Source organism: Ornithorhynchus anatinus, chromosome 1, assembly GCF_004115215.2.
Source record: "Ornithorhynchus anatinus isolate Pmale09 chromosome 1, mOrnAna1.pri.v4, whole genome shotgun sequence".
Classification (NCBI taxonomy): domain Eukaryota; kingdom Metazoa; phylum Chordata; class Mammalia; order Monotremata; family Ornithorhynchidae; genus Ornithorhynchus; species Ornithorhynchus anatinus.
The window spans coordinates 185052434-185069839 of NC_041728.1; the positions used below are offsets into that span (position 1 = coordinate 185052434).

The following is a 17406-nucleotide window of genomic DNA, read 5'->3' on the forward strand; positions in this document are numbered from 1 at the left end:
GCGCTCTTTCCACTAAGCCACGCTGCTCTATCCACTAGGCGCCGCTGCCTCCCATCTATTTATTGAGCGTTCTCTGGGCGCAGAGCACTGTGCTCAGCTCTGGGGGAAGAATTAAACATGGATGAGAATTAGACTGTCAGCTTCTTGAGGGCAGGGATCGTGTCTTCTTACTCTACTGACTCTCCCGAATGCTTAGTACAGTGCTCTGCACACAGTATACTTAAGAGCCGAGATTGTGTCTACCTAACTCTAGTACATTCTCCCAAAGCCTTAGCCCAGTGCTCTGCACCTAGTGGGTGCTCAATAAATACGGCATAGAGTAGTGGGTAGAACCCGGGCCTGGGAGTCAGAAGGTCATGGGTTCTAGTCCCGGCTCTGCCACTTGTCTGCTGTGTGACCTTGGGCAAGTCATTTCACTTCTCTGGGCCTCAGTGACCTCATCCAGAAATTGGGGATGGAAATGGTGAGCCCCACTTGGGACAGGGACTCTGTCCAACCCCATTGGCTGTATCCACCCCAGCGCTTAGTACAATGCCTGGCACTTAGTAAGCGCTTAACAAATGCCATCATTATTAATAGTAATTAATTAATTACTATTGATACTTATTACTATTAATTACTTAGTAATTGAGTAATTAATAATAATAATAATAGTAGTGCCGAGCACTGTTCTAAGTGCTGGGGTAGATATTAGATAGTCCCTGGCACACAAGGAACCCCCAGCCTGGGGGAGAGAGGCAGGTTGGCGACAGACACACAAAGACAATGGCAGAACAGCAAAAACAGAAGAGACGAGACCAGTGAGGAATCTCCACTCGAGGCAGGATTCGAATCCGGCTCCTCCCAGCCCGGTCCAATCGTTGCAGCCTCTGCCAAACCTTGCCACCTCCATTATGAAAGACAGTACTTAGAGAGCGCTATTCTGTGCTGAGCGCTCTGTAGGGCCGCTACTCTGTACTGAACACTGTGCAGAGCCCCTACTGATGAGCACTGTGCTGGAACCCACTCTGTGCTGAGCACTGTGCAGAGCCCCTACTCTTTGAGCTCTATACAGGGCACCCACTCTGTGCTGAACACTGTGCAGAGCACCTACTCTGTGCTCAGTGCCATGCAGGGCACCTACTCTGTTCCAAGGACTGTGCAGAGCACCTACTCTGTGATGAGCACCGTTCTGGGACCCACTCTGTGCTGAGCACTGTGCAAGGCACATACTCTGTACTGAGCGCTGCACAGAGCCCCTACTCTGTGATGAGCACTGTTCAGGACCCCCGTTCTGTACTAAGCACCTACTGTATGGAGAATGCCGTGTTCGGAGCACCGTCATGAGGCATCTGCTCAGTTCAGAACGCCGGGTGCCTACTGTGTGCTAAGCACTGTGCAGAGCCCCCGGGGTAGGAGGGTAAATGGAGCCCTGTGCTGGGCTCCGTGCTGGGTGCTCGGTCCTGTACTGGATGCTGACCTCTTGGAGGGGAGAGGGGATTCGAGGAAGTGGCCCAGGCGTGACCGAGGGGGTCTCCACCCTGCGGCCCGGCCCCCGGCCCGCCGCCCACCGTCCCGCGTCCGTCTGCCCGCAGGGAGCCCGGCGGGATGAACGTGGTGTGGGTGCAGGCCTCCTTCTCCCTGGCCTCCAGCGTGACGGTGTTCAAGCTGGCCGAGCTGATGCGGGCCGCCGCCGCCTCCTCCTGTCAGCCCTCCGCCCCGGCCCGGGCCCCGGACCACTACTGCCACCGACTCAGCTTGCTGGGACAGATCTTCCAACGTGAGTGACGGCGGGGGGCGAGGATGGAGCCGGGGGATGGAGGGGAATGGGGGGTACCGGGGGGACAGGGCCCGGGGGGACAGGGGATGGGACAGAGCGGGACGGGGCAGGATCTGTCTCCTCCCGAGACTGTCAGCTCAGTGTGGGCAGGGAATGTCCCTCGCTTCTTGTATTGTCCTCTCCCAAGCGCTTAGTACAGTGTTCTGCATTCATTCATTCATTCGGTCGTATTTATTGAGCGCTTACTGTGTACAGACTCTGTACTAAGAGCTTGGAAAGTCTAATTCGGCAACAGATAGAGATGATCCCTACCCAACGACGGGCTCACGGTCTAGAAGGCGGAGACGGACAACAAAACAAAACCAGTAGACGGGCATCAGTAGCATCAAAATAGATAAATAGAATTATAGATATAAACACGTCATGAAGAAAATAAATAGAATAATAAATACGTACATATATACACAAGAGCTGTGGGGCGGGGAAGGGAGTAGAGCAGAGGGAGGGAGTCGGGGCGATGGGGAGGAGGAGCTGAGGAAAAGGGGGGCTCGGTCTGGGAAGGCCTCCAGACTTCTAAGTGTTCAATAAATACGATTGAATGTAAAAAATGATAGAGGAGGCGGGTGGGGGCAGAGGATGGAGTAGGGGGGACAGAAGAGGGGTGGGGGAAGGACGGGAGGGGTCGGACTGGGGTTAGAGGTCAGGGGGCGTGGGATGGCAGGAGGGGGTCGCAGCGTGGCTTAGTGGCAAGAACCCGGGCTTGGGAATCAGAGGACGTGGGTTCTAATTCCACCTCCACCACTTGTCTGCTCTGTGCCCTTGGACAAGCCACTTAACCTCTCTGTGCCACAGTGACCTCATCTGTAGAACGGGGATTAAGGCTCTGAGCCCCTCGTGGGACAACCTGATTACTTTGTATCTCCCCCAGTGTTTAGAACAGTGCTTGGCACATAGTAAGTGCTTAACAAATACCATCATGACTATTATTAGGAAGGAGGTGCTGGGGGAGAGGGGAAAAGGGGGGCTGGGGGACTGAGAAAGGCTGGAGGCCAGGACCTGGGGAGGTGGAGGGAAGACAGGGCTAGGGGACAGAGGGAGGGAGAAAGGCAGGGGGCTGGAAGAAGGAGGCGGGGGGTGGGTGGGGGTGGAAAGGGGGTGGGACGTGGCCCCTCCGAAGAAACAAACACCGGAAACGCCAGCCCTCTGGACCAGTTCCACTGAGGCCGGAAATGCTACATCCTGGTCACGCCTGTGCCCTCGGGGTGGGGTCCGCAGTCATTCAAGCCGGTCGAAGGGCAGGGACTGTCTCTGTTACCGATTTGTACATTCCAAGCGCTTAGTACAGTGCTCTGCACATAGTAAGTGCTCAATAAATACTATTCATTCATTCAATAGTATTTATTGAGCGCTTACTATGTGCAGAGCACTGTACTAAGCGCTTGGGATGAACAAGTCGGCAACAGATAGAGACAGTCCCTGCCGTTTGATACTATTGAATGAATGAATGAATTCAAGGGCTTAGTATAGCACTCTCGGCATAGTAAGTGTTCAATAAATGCCATTGATTGATTAATAATAATAATGATGGGGTTTTTTTATTAAGAGCTTACTATGTGCCAGACACTGTCCTAAGTGCAGAGGTGGACACAAGCAAATCGGGTTGGACACAGTCCCTGTCCCATATGGGGCTCACAGTCTCAATTCCCATTTTACAGGTGAAGTAAATGAGGTCCAGAGAAGTGAAGCGACTTGCCCGAGGTCACACAGCAGACAAGTGGCAGAGCCAGGATTGGAACCCAGGACCTTCTGACTCCCAACCCCAGGCTCTAGGACTCTGCCATGCTGTTTCTTGAGAGTCTAATACAGAAGTTGGTAGGCAGGCTTTCCTCCCTTAGAGAGCTTCCAGTCTACTGTGTGCCGAGCACTGTACTGAGCGTTTTGAGGAGTGCTCCCATCAGCGTGGTAGGAGTTGGATGGGGAGGAAAAGGCAGATTTTAGGAGAGTCGTGAAGGTGGAAACTACAGGATTTGGCGACGGATGGAATGTATGGGTTGAACGAAAGGGTTGAGTCGAGGATCACGCCATGGTTGTGGGCTTGTGAGACGGGGGGGATTCATTCAATCATATTTATTGAGCGCTTACCATGTGCAGAGCACTGTATTAAGCGCTTGGGAGAGGACAATAGAACAATAGACACATTCCCTGCCCACAGCGAGTTTACAGTCTATTGGTGGTGCCGTCCACAGTGACGGGAAAGTCAGGGAGAGGATGGGGTTTGAGAGGGAAGATAGTGAGCTCTGTTTTGGACATGTTGAGTTTGAGGAGACAGGAGGACATCCAAGCAGAGAGGTCCCGAAGGGAGATGTGAGACCGCAGAGCGGGAGAGAGATCAAGGCTGGAGAGATTTGGGAGCCTGTACTGTGTCCCCAGCTGACCTTTGCCCTCGCTGACCCCTGCCGACCCCCAGGACCCCTGGGCAGCTCCCTCCCCCCCACCCCTATTCATCCATCCGTTCATCCGCGGGAGAAACAGCATGGCCGAGTAGCAAGAGCTTGAGCTTGGGAGTCGGAGGACCTGAGTTGGAGAAGCAGCGTGGCTCAGTGGCAAGAGCACGGGTTGGCAGTCAGAGGTGATGGGTTCTAATCCCAGCTCCTCCACTTGTCAGCTGGGTGACTTTGGGCAAGTCGCTTCACTTCTCTGGGCCTCAGTTCCCTCATCTGTAAAATGGGGTTGAAGACTGTGAGCCCCACGCAGGACAACCTGATCACCTTGTATCCCCCCCGCAGTTCTTAGAACAGTGCTTTGCACATAGTAAGTGCTTAACAAATACGATCATCATCATTCTAATCCCACCTCTGCCACTTATCAGCTGTGTGACTTTGGGCAAGCCACTTCACTTCTCTGTGCCTCAGTTACCTTATCTGTAATATGGAGATTAAGACCGTGAGCCCCACATGGGACAACCTGATGACCTTGTGCCTACCCCAGTGCTTAGAACAGTGCTTGGCACACAGTAAGCGCTTAATATACACCATCAATTTTATCCATTCATTCCGTTGTGTTTATGGAGCGCTTACTGTGTGCAGAGCACTGTACTCAGCGCTTGGGAGAGTCCATACAACAATACCCCCCTAGCTTAGACAGGATCTGGGGTGCAGTCCTCCGGGGGCCGGAGATCTCGTTCTGGTGCAGACCAGTTTGTCCCCCCGACAGCGAGCAGGACCCCCAGCACCCCTCTCCCCACCCCATGCAGACCCTGCCCCGTCTCAGCCCTGAAGACACAGAGGGAGGCCGTGGAAAGTGGGCCGGCGGGCGGACCCCTGGGTTCCAAGTCCAGTTCAGACCAAAATAATCATAATTCTAATCATAATGCTATTTGTTAACTACTTTCTACATGCCTCCCACTGTACTAAGCACTAGGGTGAATACAAGTAAATCAGGTTGGGCACAATCCCTGACCCATGTGGGGCTCACAGTCTCCATCCCCATTTTCCAGATGAGGGAACTCAGGCCCAGAGAAGTAAAGTGTAAAGAAGTAAAGAATAGAGAAGCAGCGTGGCTCAGTGGAAAGAGCCCGGGCTTGGGAGACAGAGGTCATGGGTTCGAATGTTGACTCTGCCACCTGTCAAATGGGTGACTGTGGGGAAGTCACTTCATTTCTCTGTGCCTCATTTCCCTCATCTGTAAAATGGGGATTAAGACTGTGAGCCTCACGTGGGACAACCTGATTACCCTGTATCTACCCCAGTGCTTAGAATAGTGCTCTGCACATAGTAAGCACTTAAAAAATACCAACATTATTAAAAAGTGACTTGCCCAAGGTCACACAGCAGACAAGTGGCAGAGCTGGGATTAGAACCCATGACCTTCAGAGACATAGGCCCGGGCTCTGTCCACTCTGCCATGTTGTTTCTTTAGACCATGTTGCCCCACTCCTCAAGGCCCTCCAGCGATTGCCCATCTTCCTCTGTAACAAACAGAAACCCCCTCGCCATTGCCTTTAAAGCAATCCATCCCCTCGCCTCCTCCTACCTCACCTTGCTACTGTCCTTCTCCGTCCCGGCCCGCATACTTCGCTCCTCTAATGCCAACCTTTTCACCGGGCCTCCATCTCGCCTGTGTCACCACCAACCCCTGGTCCACATCCTACCCCCGGCCCGGAACGCCCTCCCTCCTCATATCCAACAGACAATGACTCTCCCCACCTTCCAAGCCTTACTGAAGGCCCATCTCCTCCAAGAGGCCTTCCCTGACTGCGCCCTCCTTTCCTCTTCTCCCACTCCCTTCTGCATCCCCCTGACTTGCTCCCTTATTCATCCTCCCACCCAGCCCCACACCGCTTATGTCCGTAACTCTAATTTTATTTATTGATATTTAATGTCTGTCTCCCCTTCTAGACTGTCAGCTCATTGTGGGCAGGGAATGTTGATATTTGTATTTGTTTGTTAAGCGCTTACTATGTGCAGAGCACTCTTCTAAGTGCTGGGGTATACAGGGTAATCAGGTTGTCCCATGTGAAGCTCACAGTCTTCATCCCCATTTTACAGATGAGGTAACTGAGGCACAGAGAAGTTAAGTGACTTGCCCACAGTCACACAGCTGACAAGCAGCGGTGCCTGGATTAGAACCCATGACCTCTGATTCCCAAGCCCGGGCTCTTTCCACTTTCCAGCTGCATACAGTTGGTAGACACAATCCCTGCCATCCAGGAACTGACAGTCTGCTGTGTGCAGGACACTGTGCCGAGCACTTGGGAGAATATCGTACAGTTGGTAGACGCAATCCCTGCCATCCAGGAGCTGGTGGTGTGCAGAACACTGTGCCGAGCACTTGGGAGAATATCCTACAGTTGGTAGACGTGATCCCTACCCTCAGAGAGCCTCTGGCTGGATTCCCAGGGAAGACCCCAGCTCTTGATTCATTCCAAAATGGCGTGCCAGCCTTGCCGGGCCCAGCGCCATCTTGCAGCAGGAGGGGGGCAGGGGCTCGTAGGTACTAAAGTGCTGAGGGTGGGTGTGGAGTTCACATGGGCCGACTGTGGCTGTTGGATTAGTCAAGGCAGGCTTCCTGGAGAAGGTGGACTTTCCAGAGGCTCGGGGGATAGGGAGAGCTGTGGTCTGCCAGGTTTGGGTAAGGAGAGAGATGGATTACTGTGTCAGCCTCCTCTCTGATCTCCCTTCCTCCTGTCTCTCCCCGATCCAGTCCATTCTTCATTCCACTGCCCGGCTCATCTTCCTGCAGAAGCGCTCTGGGCCTGTCACTCCCCTCCTCAAAAGCCTCCAGTGGTTGCCTATCGACCTCCGCATGAAACAAAAACTTCTCACTCTAGGCTTCAGGGCTCTCCATCCCCTTGCCCCCTTCCTACCTCTCCTCCCTTCTCTCTTTCCACTGCCCACCCTGCACGCTCCGCTCCTCTGCCGCCCACCTCCTAGCCGTCCCCCGTTCTCGCCTATCCTGCCGTCGACCCCCGGGCCACATCCTCCCGCTGTCCCGGAACGCCCTCCCTCCTCACCTCTGCCAAACCCACTCTCTTCCCCTCTTCAAAGCCCTACTGAGAGATCACCTCCTCCAGGAGGCCTTCCCAGACTGAGCTTCCCCTTTTCCTTCTGCTCCCTCTCTGCCCCCTCCAACCTCCCCTCAGCTAATCCCCCTTTCCCTGCTTTCCCTCTGCTCCTCCCCCTCTCCCTTCCCCTCCCCTCAGCACTGTGCTCATTTGTGTATATTTTTATTGCCCTATTTATTTTGTTAATGAGGTGTACATCCCCTTGACTCTATTTATTGCTATTGTTTTTATCTGTTTGTCTCCTCCGATTAGACTGTGAGCCCGTCAGTGGGCAGGGACTGTCTCTATCTGTTGCCGAATTGTCCATTCCAAGTGCTTAGTACAGTGCTCTGCACATAGTAAGCACCCAATAAATACTATTAAATGAATTAATTCAGGCTGGGCAAACAGCATGGGCCGGGGGATGGACTTGGAGGGGGGGACAATCAAGGCAAGTTTCCTGGAGGAGGTGGTGCTTCCAGAGGCTTCAGGGCCGAGGAGAGCCGTGGTCTGTGAGCTAGGGGATGGATGGGTGAAGCAGTGTGGTGTAAGGGGTGGAGCCCGGGCCTGGGACTCAGAAGGTCATGGGTTCTAATGCCGGCTCTGCCACTTGTCTGCTGCGTGACCCTGGGCAAGTCACTTCACTTCTCCGGGCCTCAGTGACCTCATCTGGAAAATGGGGACGGAGACTGTGAGTCCCACCTGGTGTCCCACAGTCAATGTGTCCAACCGGATTAGCTGGTATCCATTTCAGCGCCTAGTACAGTGCCTGGCACATAGTAAGCGCTTAACCAATACTGTAATTATTATTCTGTGGGGGAGGAGAGAGCGAGGGGCAGCTAGAAGGTTGGCGTGGGAGGAGTAAAGAATATGAGCTGGGGGAGAACATGAGGAGAGAGTTGCTATCCGAGTGAGTAAGGCACTGAAGAACCCCAAAGCTGGGGATGAGGAGAATCTGTTCGATGCAGAGGTGGGTGGGTGATCTTTGGGGCATTTTGAGGAGTGAGGAGATCCTTTAATCAGTCAATCAGTGATATTTATCGCATGCTGACTGTGTGCAGAGCACTGTACTGAGAGCTTGGGAGAAGACAATATATCAGAATTGGCTATCGCGGTCCCTGCCCACAGAGAGCGGGCAGTCTGGAGGAGATGTGCGGGGAACGATGTTTTAGAAAAACGATGTGGCCAGCAGAGCCAAGTGTGGCCGTCACTTATGTCCATATCTTTTAAGTATATATGTTAGAAATTATTAATTTATAGTAATATCTGTCTCCCTCTCCAGAGTGTAAGCTCGCTGTGGGCAGGGAAAGTATCGTTAACTCTGCTTTATCATATTCTCCCAAGCGCTTAGTACAGTGCTCGGTAAATACCGCTGCTGGATGGATTGACTGGTCAGGGGAGAGGCCGGAAGCGGGGAGGTTAAGCCAGGAGGCTGACGCAACAGTCGAGGCAGGATGTGATAAGGGTTTGGATCAGCCAGACGATTGTATTCATTGAGCGCTTACTGTTACAATCCAACAATAAACAGACACATTCCCTCCCCACGATGGGCTTACAGTCTAGAGGGGGAGACAGACTTGAATATAAATAAGAAAATTACAGGTAATTACAATCATGGTATTTGTTAAACGTTTACTATATGCCAGACACCATACTAAGCGCTGTGGTAGATGCAAGATGGGTCAGACACAGCCCCGGGTCCACATGGGGCTCGCTATCTTAGTCCCCAGTTTACAGATGAGGTAGCTGAGGCATAGAGAAGTGAAGGGACTCACCCAAGGTCGCACGACAGATGAGTGATGGAGCCAAGATTAGAACTCAGGTCCTTCTGATTTCCAGGCCCGGGCCCTAGCCAGTAGGCCACGCTGCTTCTTAATGGGATGATATGTACATAAGTGCTGTGGGGCTGGAGGCCATTTGGATGAAGAGGAAGGGGCAGATGTGGGAAGTGTTTTGGAGGAAGGGGGCTGAGAATCAATCAGTTAAACAACAGTACTTATTGAGTGCTTACTGTATGCAGAGCACTGTACTAAGCACTTGGGAGAGGACAAGGTAACAGAGTTGGTAGACACAGTCCCCGCCCAAAACGAGCTTACAGCAGCATGGCTTAGTGGAAAGAGCACGGAGTTGGGAGTCAGAGGACGTGGGTCCTAATCCCGGCTCCGCCTCTTGTCGGCTGTGTGACCTTAGGCAAGTCACTAAACTTCTCTGGGCCTCAGTTCCCTCATCTGGAAAATGGGGATTGAGACTGTGAGCCCCACGTGGGACAGGGACTGTGTCCAACCTGATTTGCTTTATCGACCCCAGCACTTAGAACAATGCCTGGCACATAGCAAATGCTTAATAATACCATTATTATTATTATTTTTAATGCCCCACCGGTGCCCGTCCCTGCAGCCGGGAGCCTATGCAGGAGCAAGAGTCCGGCCTGCGACCGGGAGACTGCAGCCTGCTCGGACGTGGACGGACTGCCCCTCTGCCGCTGTCGGGATGGATACTTCCAGATCAGCGAGATGGATCACTCCTGCAGGGGTCCGGGCGGGAGCCCTGGGTGGGGGGCAGGGGAGGGCAGGCCGGGCCCCACAGCTGACTGGCACGGGGGGTGGGCAAGACCCGGTGGGGTGGACAGGACGGTTGATCGGGTAGAGTGGGAGTGGGGTGGATGGAGTGGGGGTGGACGGGACAGATGACTGACGGACAGGGTGGGTGGGTGGACGGATCAGTGGGGGCGGGGCAGACGTGTCCAGTGCCCTGCCGGGCCGGCCAGTGGGATCCCAGTTGGGGAGGAGGATGGCAGGGTCAGGGACCAGGGCCTCAAGTTGGGGTTCCTGCACCCCGCCCCCGGTCTGCTGTGTGACCTCGGGCGGGTCACCGAACCTCTCTGGGCCCCGGGCCCAGCTCCCCGCTCACACGGCCAACGTTGTCTCGCAGCTTGTGAAGACGGTTTCCGGCTGGAGAACCAGACCTGTGTGAGGTATGGGGGCGCCCCGACTCCTCCCCACCAAACCACTCCACCCATCCCCCCGAAACCCCTCCACTGCCCCCACCCCAGTCCGGGGGTCTTTTCCTGGAGTGGAGGCTGGGTGGTCTCCCCCAGGCTCTGACCCCACCCTCTCTCCCTTCTACCCCCCACAGCTGCCCCTTTGGCCTCGGTGGACTCAACTGTGGCAACCGTAAGTCTGGGTGCCGGGGGGAAAGAGAAAGTGGGGAGGGGGCGGGGGGCTTCCCCAGAGGGGGCATGATCAGGGCATTCTGGCCTCTGCAGAGACCACCCGCCCTCGGATGGAGTCACGGGCTGGACTTTCCTTTAACTCCGTGAGATTTATTGAACGCCTCCTGTGTCCAGAGTGCCGTTTTGGGCACCTGCTCCATCCAGAGCGCTGTACTGAGTGTCCGCTGGATGCCGAGCCCTCGGGTGCTTATTATTGTGGAGAGCACAGTACTGGTTGTCCCCTGGCTGCAGGGCACTGTACTAGGCACCTACTGTGGGCAGAGTGGTGAACTGGGAAGCAGCATGGCCTAGTGGGTAGAGTGCAGGCCTGGGAGTCAGAAGGTCATGGGTTCTAATGCCGGCTCTACCACTTGTCTACTGTGTGACCTTGGGCAAGTCACTTCATGTCCTCTGGGCCTCAGTTCCCTCATCTGTAAAATGGGGATTAATAATAATAGTAATAATAATGGTCTTAGTTAAACACTTACTATGTGCCAGGCACTGTACTAAGCACTGGGATAGAGACAGGAAAATCATGTTGGACACGGTCCCAGTCCCATGTGGGGTTCACAGCCTCAATCCCCATTTTACAGATGAGAGAACTGAGGCACAGAGAAGAAAAGTGATTTGCCCAAGGTCACACAGCAGACAAGTGGCGGAGTCGGAATTCGAACCCATGACTTTCTGACTCCCAAGCCCGTGCTCTGTCAACTAAGCCATGCTGCTTCCCCCACTTAATATTAAGACTGTGAGCCCTATGTGGGAATCCAACCCGATTATCTTGAAGATGACGGTATTTGTTAAGCGCTTACTATGTACCAAGCACTACCCCAGTGTTTAGAACAGTGCCTGGCCCACAGTAAGTGCTTAACAAATACCATAATCTGTGGTACCAGAGAAGCAGCGTGGCTCAGTGGAAAGAGCCCGGGCTTGGGAGTCAGAGGTCATGGGTTCGAATCCCAGCTCTGCCACTTGTCAGCTGTGTGACTGTGGGCGAGTCACTTCACTTCTCTGGGCCTCAGTGACCTCATCTGTAAAATGGGGATTAACTGTGAGCCTCACGTGGGACAACCTGATGACCCTGTATCTGCCCAGCACTTAGAACAGTGCTCTGCACATAGTAAGCGCTTAAACAAATACCAACATTATTATTATTATATTATGGATGGAGCACTGTGCTGAGTACCTCCTGGTTTCAGGGTGCTGTGCTGAGTGCTTGAAAAGTGCAGGTGGGGGAGGCCGGCTGGGAGGGGTCCAGGGCTCAGTGGGGGACACCGCCGCTGCCCCCCGCCCCCGGCCTGGTTGTCCAATTCTCCCCTCCTCCCATCGCCCCCCCAGCTTACCAACTGGTCGCCGTGGTGGTGGCGGCCGCCGGGGGTGCCCTGCTGTTGGCCCTAGCCATCGCTCTCGTCATCACCTGCTGTCGGTGAGTATGCCCGTGGACGGGCGGGGGGCATCGGGGGGAGGGGGTGGTGCCAGGGGGCATCGGGGGAGAGTGATGGCGCGGGCCTGGCTGCATCCAAAGGGGTGTGTGAAGGTGTGTGGGATTGAGGGTGTGAAGGCTGTGAAAATGTCTGTGCAGCAGTGTGTGGGGTTGCGGGTATGCGAGCGTTTGTGTAGCTGTGCAGATGGGCATGCCCAAATGTGTGCATTAGCGGGGAGGAAGCCGGGGGTCCGGAGGCAGGAGGCCGGGGAGATGCAGGGGCAGGAGGCTGGGGCCGCTGGGGTCCGGCGACGCGGGTTCTCCGTCCCTCCTGCAGGAAGAGCAGGAACGACGTGAGCAAACTGTTTGTGAAGAGCAGCGAGTACCCGCTGTGCCCATACACGGAGAGGGCCGAGGCGGCCCGGGTCCCACCGTGGGGCCGCGAGGCCTTCGAGATGCACGAGGGCGGCGGGGGCGGAGGCGGCGGCGGTGGAGGCTGCGGCGGGGGAGGCAGCACCAAGAGCCTCCTCAACATGACCGACGTCTACTACTCTGTACGTACCCCCGCCCCTGCCCCCTCAGAGGCCGGGGGGGATCTTGCCTCCCTTTTACAGAGGAGGAACCGAGGCCCGATTCCTTTTTCATACGTGGAGGAGCAGAGCGGGCGATGGGATTATTCAAGGTCACACGGCGGGCCGGGGCTGGGGCGGAGAGAGGCCGGTGGTGCCGCTCACGGGCTTGGGAGTCAGAGGATGTGGGTTCTAATCCCGTCTCTGTCACATGTCTGCTGTGTGACCTCAGGCAAGTCATTTCATTCCTCTAGGCCTCAGTTCCCTCATCTAATAATAATAATAATAATGTTGGTATTTGTTAAGCACTTACTATGTGCCGAGCACTGTTCTAAGCGCTGGGGTAGACATAGGGGAATCAGGTTGTCCCACGTGGGGCTCACAGTCTTAATCCCCATTTTACAGATGAGGGAACTGAGGCACAGAGAAGTTAAGTGACTTGCCCACAGTCACACAGCCGACAAGTGGCAGAGCTGGAATTCGAACTCATGAGCCCTGACTCCAAAGCCCGTCTCTTTCCACTGAGCCACGCTACTTCTCATCTGTAAAGTGGGGATTAAGACTGGGAGCCCACTGTGGGACAGGGACTGTATCCAACCTGATTAGCTTGTAATGATGATGATGGTATTTGTTAAGCACTTACTATGTGCCAAGCACTGTTCTAAGAGCCGGGGAAGATACAAGGTAATGAGGTTGTCACGAAGCAGAAGGTGGCGGAGCAGGGATTTGAACCCAGGTCCTCTGACTCCCAGGCTCGGGCTCTTTCCGCTAGGCCACCCTGCTCCTTCCCTCTCCCCTCTCCCTCCTCTCTCTCTCTCTCTCTCCCCCCGTCGTCTCCCATCAGCCTTCTTTTCTGCTGGCTCGGTCAAGCGGGAGGACCTGGCTCTCCTTGTGTTCTTGCTGGGGGTCAGGGGTCGGGGGGCTGGGAGTGGAGGGTGGGGGGTTTGGAATCCAAGGCTAGGAAGCTGTTCATTAGTTCTGACACTACTCCTGACCCTAACTCCATCTCTGACCCCACCTCTATCTCTGACCGACCTCTGACCCTGTCTCTGACATCTCTGATGCTGATTCTGCCTCTCTGTCTCTGACTCTGACGTCATCTCTGACCCTGACATCGTCTCTGAGTGACCCCGCCAATATCTTTGACTGATCTCTGGCTCTGTCTCTGACATATCTCATCCCTATTTCTGATTCTGCCTCTTTCTCTGTGGCTGCCTCTGACCCTTAATCTTTCGCTGACACTATCCTTGTCTCTGTCACTGTCTCATCTCTGTTGAGTGGCGCGGTCTCCGATGCTGTCTCTGTCACTAATGCCCATCTCATCTCTAGTGCTTGGTGCTCTCTCTGTCTCTGACTCCATCTCCATCTTTGTCGCCGACTGTCTCATCTCCGGTACCTGATGCTGTCTCTGCTGCTGTCTCTGCCTCTGACACTGTCTTCATCTCTGATGCTGTCCCTGTCTCTGTGTCTGACTCTCATCTCCGTTGCCTGGTGCTGTCTCTGATGCTGTCTCTGTCTCTGACACTGCTTCCGTCTCTGACATCATCTCTGTCACTCTCACTGATTCTGTCTCATCTCCAGGGCCTAGTGTTGTATCCACCTCTGACGCTGCCCCCGTCTCTGTCTGACCCTCTTCTCCTGTGCCTGGTGCTGTCTCTGATGCTGTCTGTCTCTGTCGCTGTCTCGTCTCTGACACCATCTCTAACACCATCTCTGTCTCTGTCGCTGACTCTCTCATCTCCAGGGCCTGGTTCTACCTCCATCTCTGACCCCGTCCCTGTCTCTGTGTCTGACTCTCATCTCCGGCGCCTGGCTCTGTCTCTGACGCGGCCCCCGTCTCTCTGTGTCGCCCCTCAGCCCACCCACCTGCGGAGCTCAGACCCGGAGCAGCAGAACGGTCCATTCCCGGCCTTCCCCGGCGGCCCCGGCTCCCGGCACTCCTGCGTCTACCCCGGCCAGTACAACCTGTCCTTCATCAGCGACGACAGCCGCAGGAGAGACTACTTCTAGTCTCCCGGCCGCGAGGCTGTGCTGGCCCCAGGGACGGCGGCGACCCCGGCCGGGCCGTCTCTACAGCTCCAGGACGCGCTGACCCCGGGGGATGGAGGGGCCCGGGCCTGGTGGTCTCCACAACTTGTGGACTTGCTGACCGCGAAGTCGATGGGGGCCCTGGCCGAGCCATCCCTGCAGCTCAATGATGCGCTGCCCCCGGGGATGGTGAGGGCCGGGCAGGAGGGTCTTTTCAGCCGGTAGACGCGCCGACCGTGGGGACGGAGGAGGCTGGGTGGTCTCCGCACCTTGTGGACGCGCTGACCCCTGGGATGGAGGTGACGGGGAGGACCAGGCCGGGCTGGGTCAGGGAAGGAGGCCCAGCAGTCCCTGGGAAGAGGCCAGACGTGGGTGGGTGGACACGGCGGCTTTCCTGCCTTGGGCTCCCTCAGGGCCAGTTGGAGACTGGGAGCTCGGCGGGAGGGGCATCGCCGAGACGCCCCCCCGGCCAGGTGGGACCGTGAGCCCCGGGGTGCCCGAGATGCCCTGCCCAGCACAGGAGGCCTGGGGTCTCCCTGGGATGCAGGCCGGGGAAAAGCCCACCGCCCCCACCCCCTCCTCGACCTCCCTTCAGGGTCCGAGATCCATCCTGGAGCTGGGCCTGCTGTCTCCTCCCAGCCCCAAGCATGGGATGGCTGTACTGGACACCTACTGTGTGCAGAACACTGTACTGACCACCGATAGTGTGCAAAGTTCTGTTCCATATGCCTACTGTGTGCAGCGCACTGTACTGGACATCTACTACATTGCAGAACTCCGTCCTGGGCTCCTATGGTGTGCGAAAGTACTATTCTGGGCTCCTACTGTATGCAGAGCTCTGTACCGGGCACCCACCGAGTGTGGAGCACTATCCTGGAGCCTCCGTTGGACGGAGCACTGTGCTTATGCCTACCGTGTGCCGAGCACTGTTGTAAGCACTTAGGACTGTAGAAGAGGAGCAGTCCAGGGCCCCGGCCCCCAAGGAGCTCCCTCTGTAACGGTGTCGGGTAGGCGGGGGAGAACAAAGCCCACGACATCCCCCTTCCCCAAATCGCCCCCTTTCGGCCCTCGCCATGTGTGTCTGCTGTCCGTGTACGCGTGCCGTGTGTACACGGGTGCTGTGTGCACGTGCAGGCATGTGTGAATCCACTCCGTGCAGGTTATTTAAACAGTGTGTCACCCCCCACCCCCCAAGGGCCATGAATTAGGACCGGGGCCTGCCCTGATGGGTCCCGGGGAAGGTCTTCTGGCGTTCTAGTCAGAGCCAATAAAACCAAAACACCAGTGTGGCTTTTTAAAAATTATATTCTTTAAGTGCTTTTTTTCTAACATGTTATTTGCTAAGTGCTCGCTATGTGTTAAGCATGAACGAGGGGCTGGAGTAGATTCTTGATAATCAGGTTGAACATGGTCCCTGTCCCACGTGAGGCTCACAGTCTTAATCCCCATTTTGCAGGTGAGGCAACTGAGGCTGAGGGAATAATAATAATAAATGTGGTATTTGTTAAGCGCTTACTATGTGCCAGACACTATACTAAGCGCTGGGGTGGATATGAGCATGTCGGGTTGGACAAAGTCCCTGTCCCACGTGGGGCTCACAGTCTCAATCCCCATTTTACAGAGGAGGTCACTGAGGCCCACAGAAGTGAAGTGGCTTGCCCAAGGTCACACAGACAAATGGTGGGTCAAGATTAGAATTCACGACCTTCTGATTCCCAGGCTTGGGCTATATCCACTATGCCATGAGACTCACCCAGTGTCACACAAGAGACAAGTGGCAGAGCCGGGATTAGAATCAGTCAATCAGTGATATTCATTAAGCATTTATTATGTGCAGAGCACTGTACTAAGCGCTTGGGGAGTCCAATCCAACAGAATCAGCAGACACGTTCCGTGCCCAGAAGGAGTTTACAGTCCAGAGGAAAGCCACATCCTACTGACACCCAGGCCTGGGCTCTGTCCACTAGGCCATGACGCTGTCCCCATTTCTGTTTGACACCCACCCAGCCTCAGAGAAGCAGCATGGTCTAGTGGCAGAAGCCTGGGCTTGGGTGTCAGAGGATGTAGATTCTAATCCCGCCTCCGCCACTTGTCGGCTGCGTGACCCTGGGCAAGTCACTTCACTTCTCTGGGCCTCAGTTCCCTCATCGGTAAAATGGGGATTAAAACGTGAGCCCCATGTCAGACAGGGACCGAGTCCAACCTGATTACCTTGTATCTACCCAAGTGCTTAGAACAATGCTTGGCATGTTGTAAGTGCTTAACAAATATTCATTCATTCACTCAATCGTATTTATTGAGCACTTACTGTGTTCAGAGCACTGTACTAAGTGTTTGGAAAGTACAATTCAGCCATAAAGAGAAAGGAAAGCCGTGCCCACACCTGGCTTGCAGTCTAGAGGGATAATAATGTGGTATTTGTTCATTCATTCATTCATTCATTCAATCATATTTAGTGGGCACTTACTGTGTGCAGAGCACTGTACTAAGAGCTTGGAATGTACAATTCAGCAATAGAGACAATCCCTAACCACAACGGGCTCACAATCTAGAAGGGGGGGAGACAGACAACACAACAAAAAATAGATAAATAGAATCACAAATATATACACATTATTAATAAAATAGAGTAATAAATAATATATGCAAATGTACACAAGTGCGATGGGGAGGGGAAGGGGATAGAGCAAAGGGAGGGAGTAGAGGGAATGGGAGAGGAGGAGGGGCAGAGGGAAGGGGGGACTCAGTCTGGGAAGGCCTCCTGGAGGAGGTGAGCTCTCAGTTGGGCTTTGAAGAGGGGAAGAAATGAGTTTGGCGGAGGTGAGGAGGGAGGACATTCCAGGACCGTGGGAGGACGTGGGCCAGGGGTCGATG

General features: G+C 54.8%; 1 protein-coding gene across 1 annotated transcript in view; it reads left to right on the top strand.

Annotated features, from left to right (window-relative positions):
* HEG1 (heart development protein with EGF like domains 1) overlaps positions 1-15836 on the top strand; it is a 60764-nt gene extending 44928 nt beyond the window's left edge. The window contains exons 9-15 of the mRNA XM_029069205.1: positions 1575-1759; positions 9699-9833; positions 10233-10275; positions 10437-10474; positions 11851-11938; positions 12273-12489; positions 14362-15836. Of these exons, the coding sequence (XP_028925038.1) occupies positions 1575-1759; positions 9699-9833; positions 10233-10275; positions 10437-10474; positions 11851-11938; positions 12273-12489; positions 14362-14514 (859 nt within the window). The 3' untranslated portion in view covers positions 14515-15836. The remainder of the gene's footprint in view (positions 1-1574; positions 1760-9698; positions 9834-10232; positions 10276-10436; positions 10475-11850; positions 11939-12272; positions 12490-14361) is intronic.
* The last annotated feature ends 1570 nt before the right edge of the window (positions 15837-17406 follow it).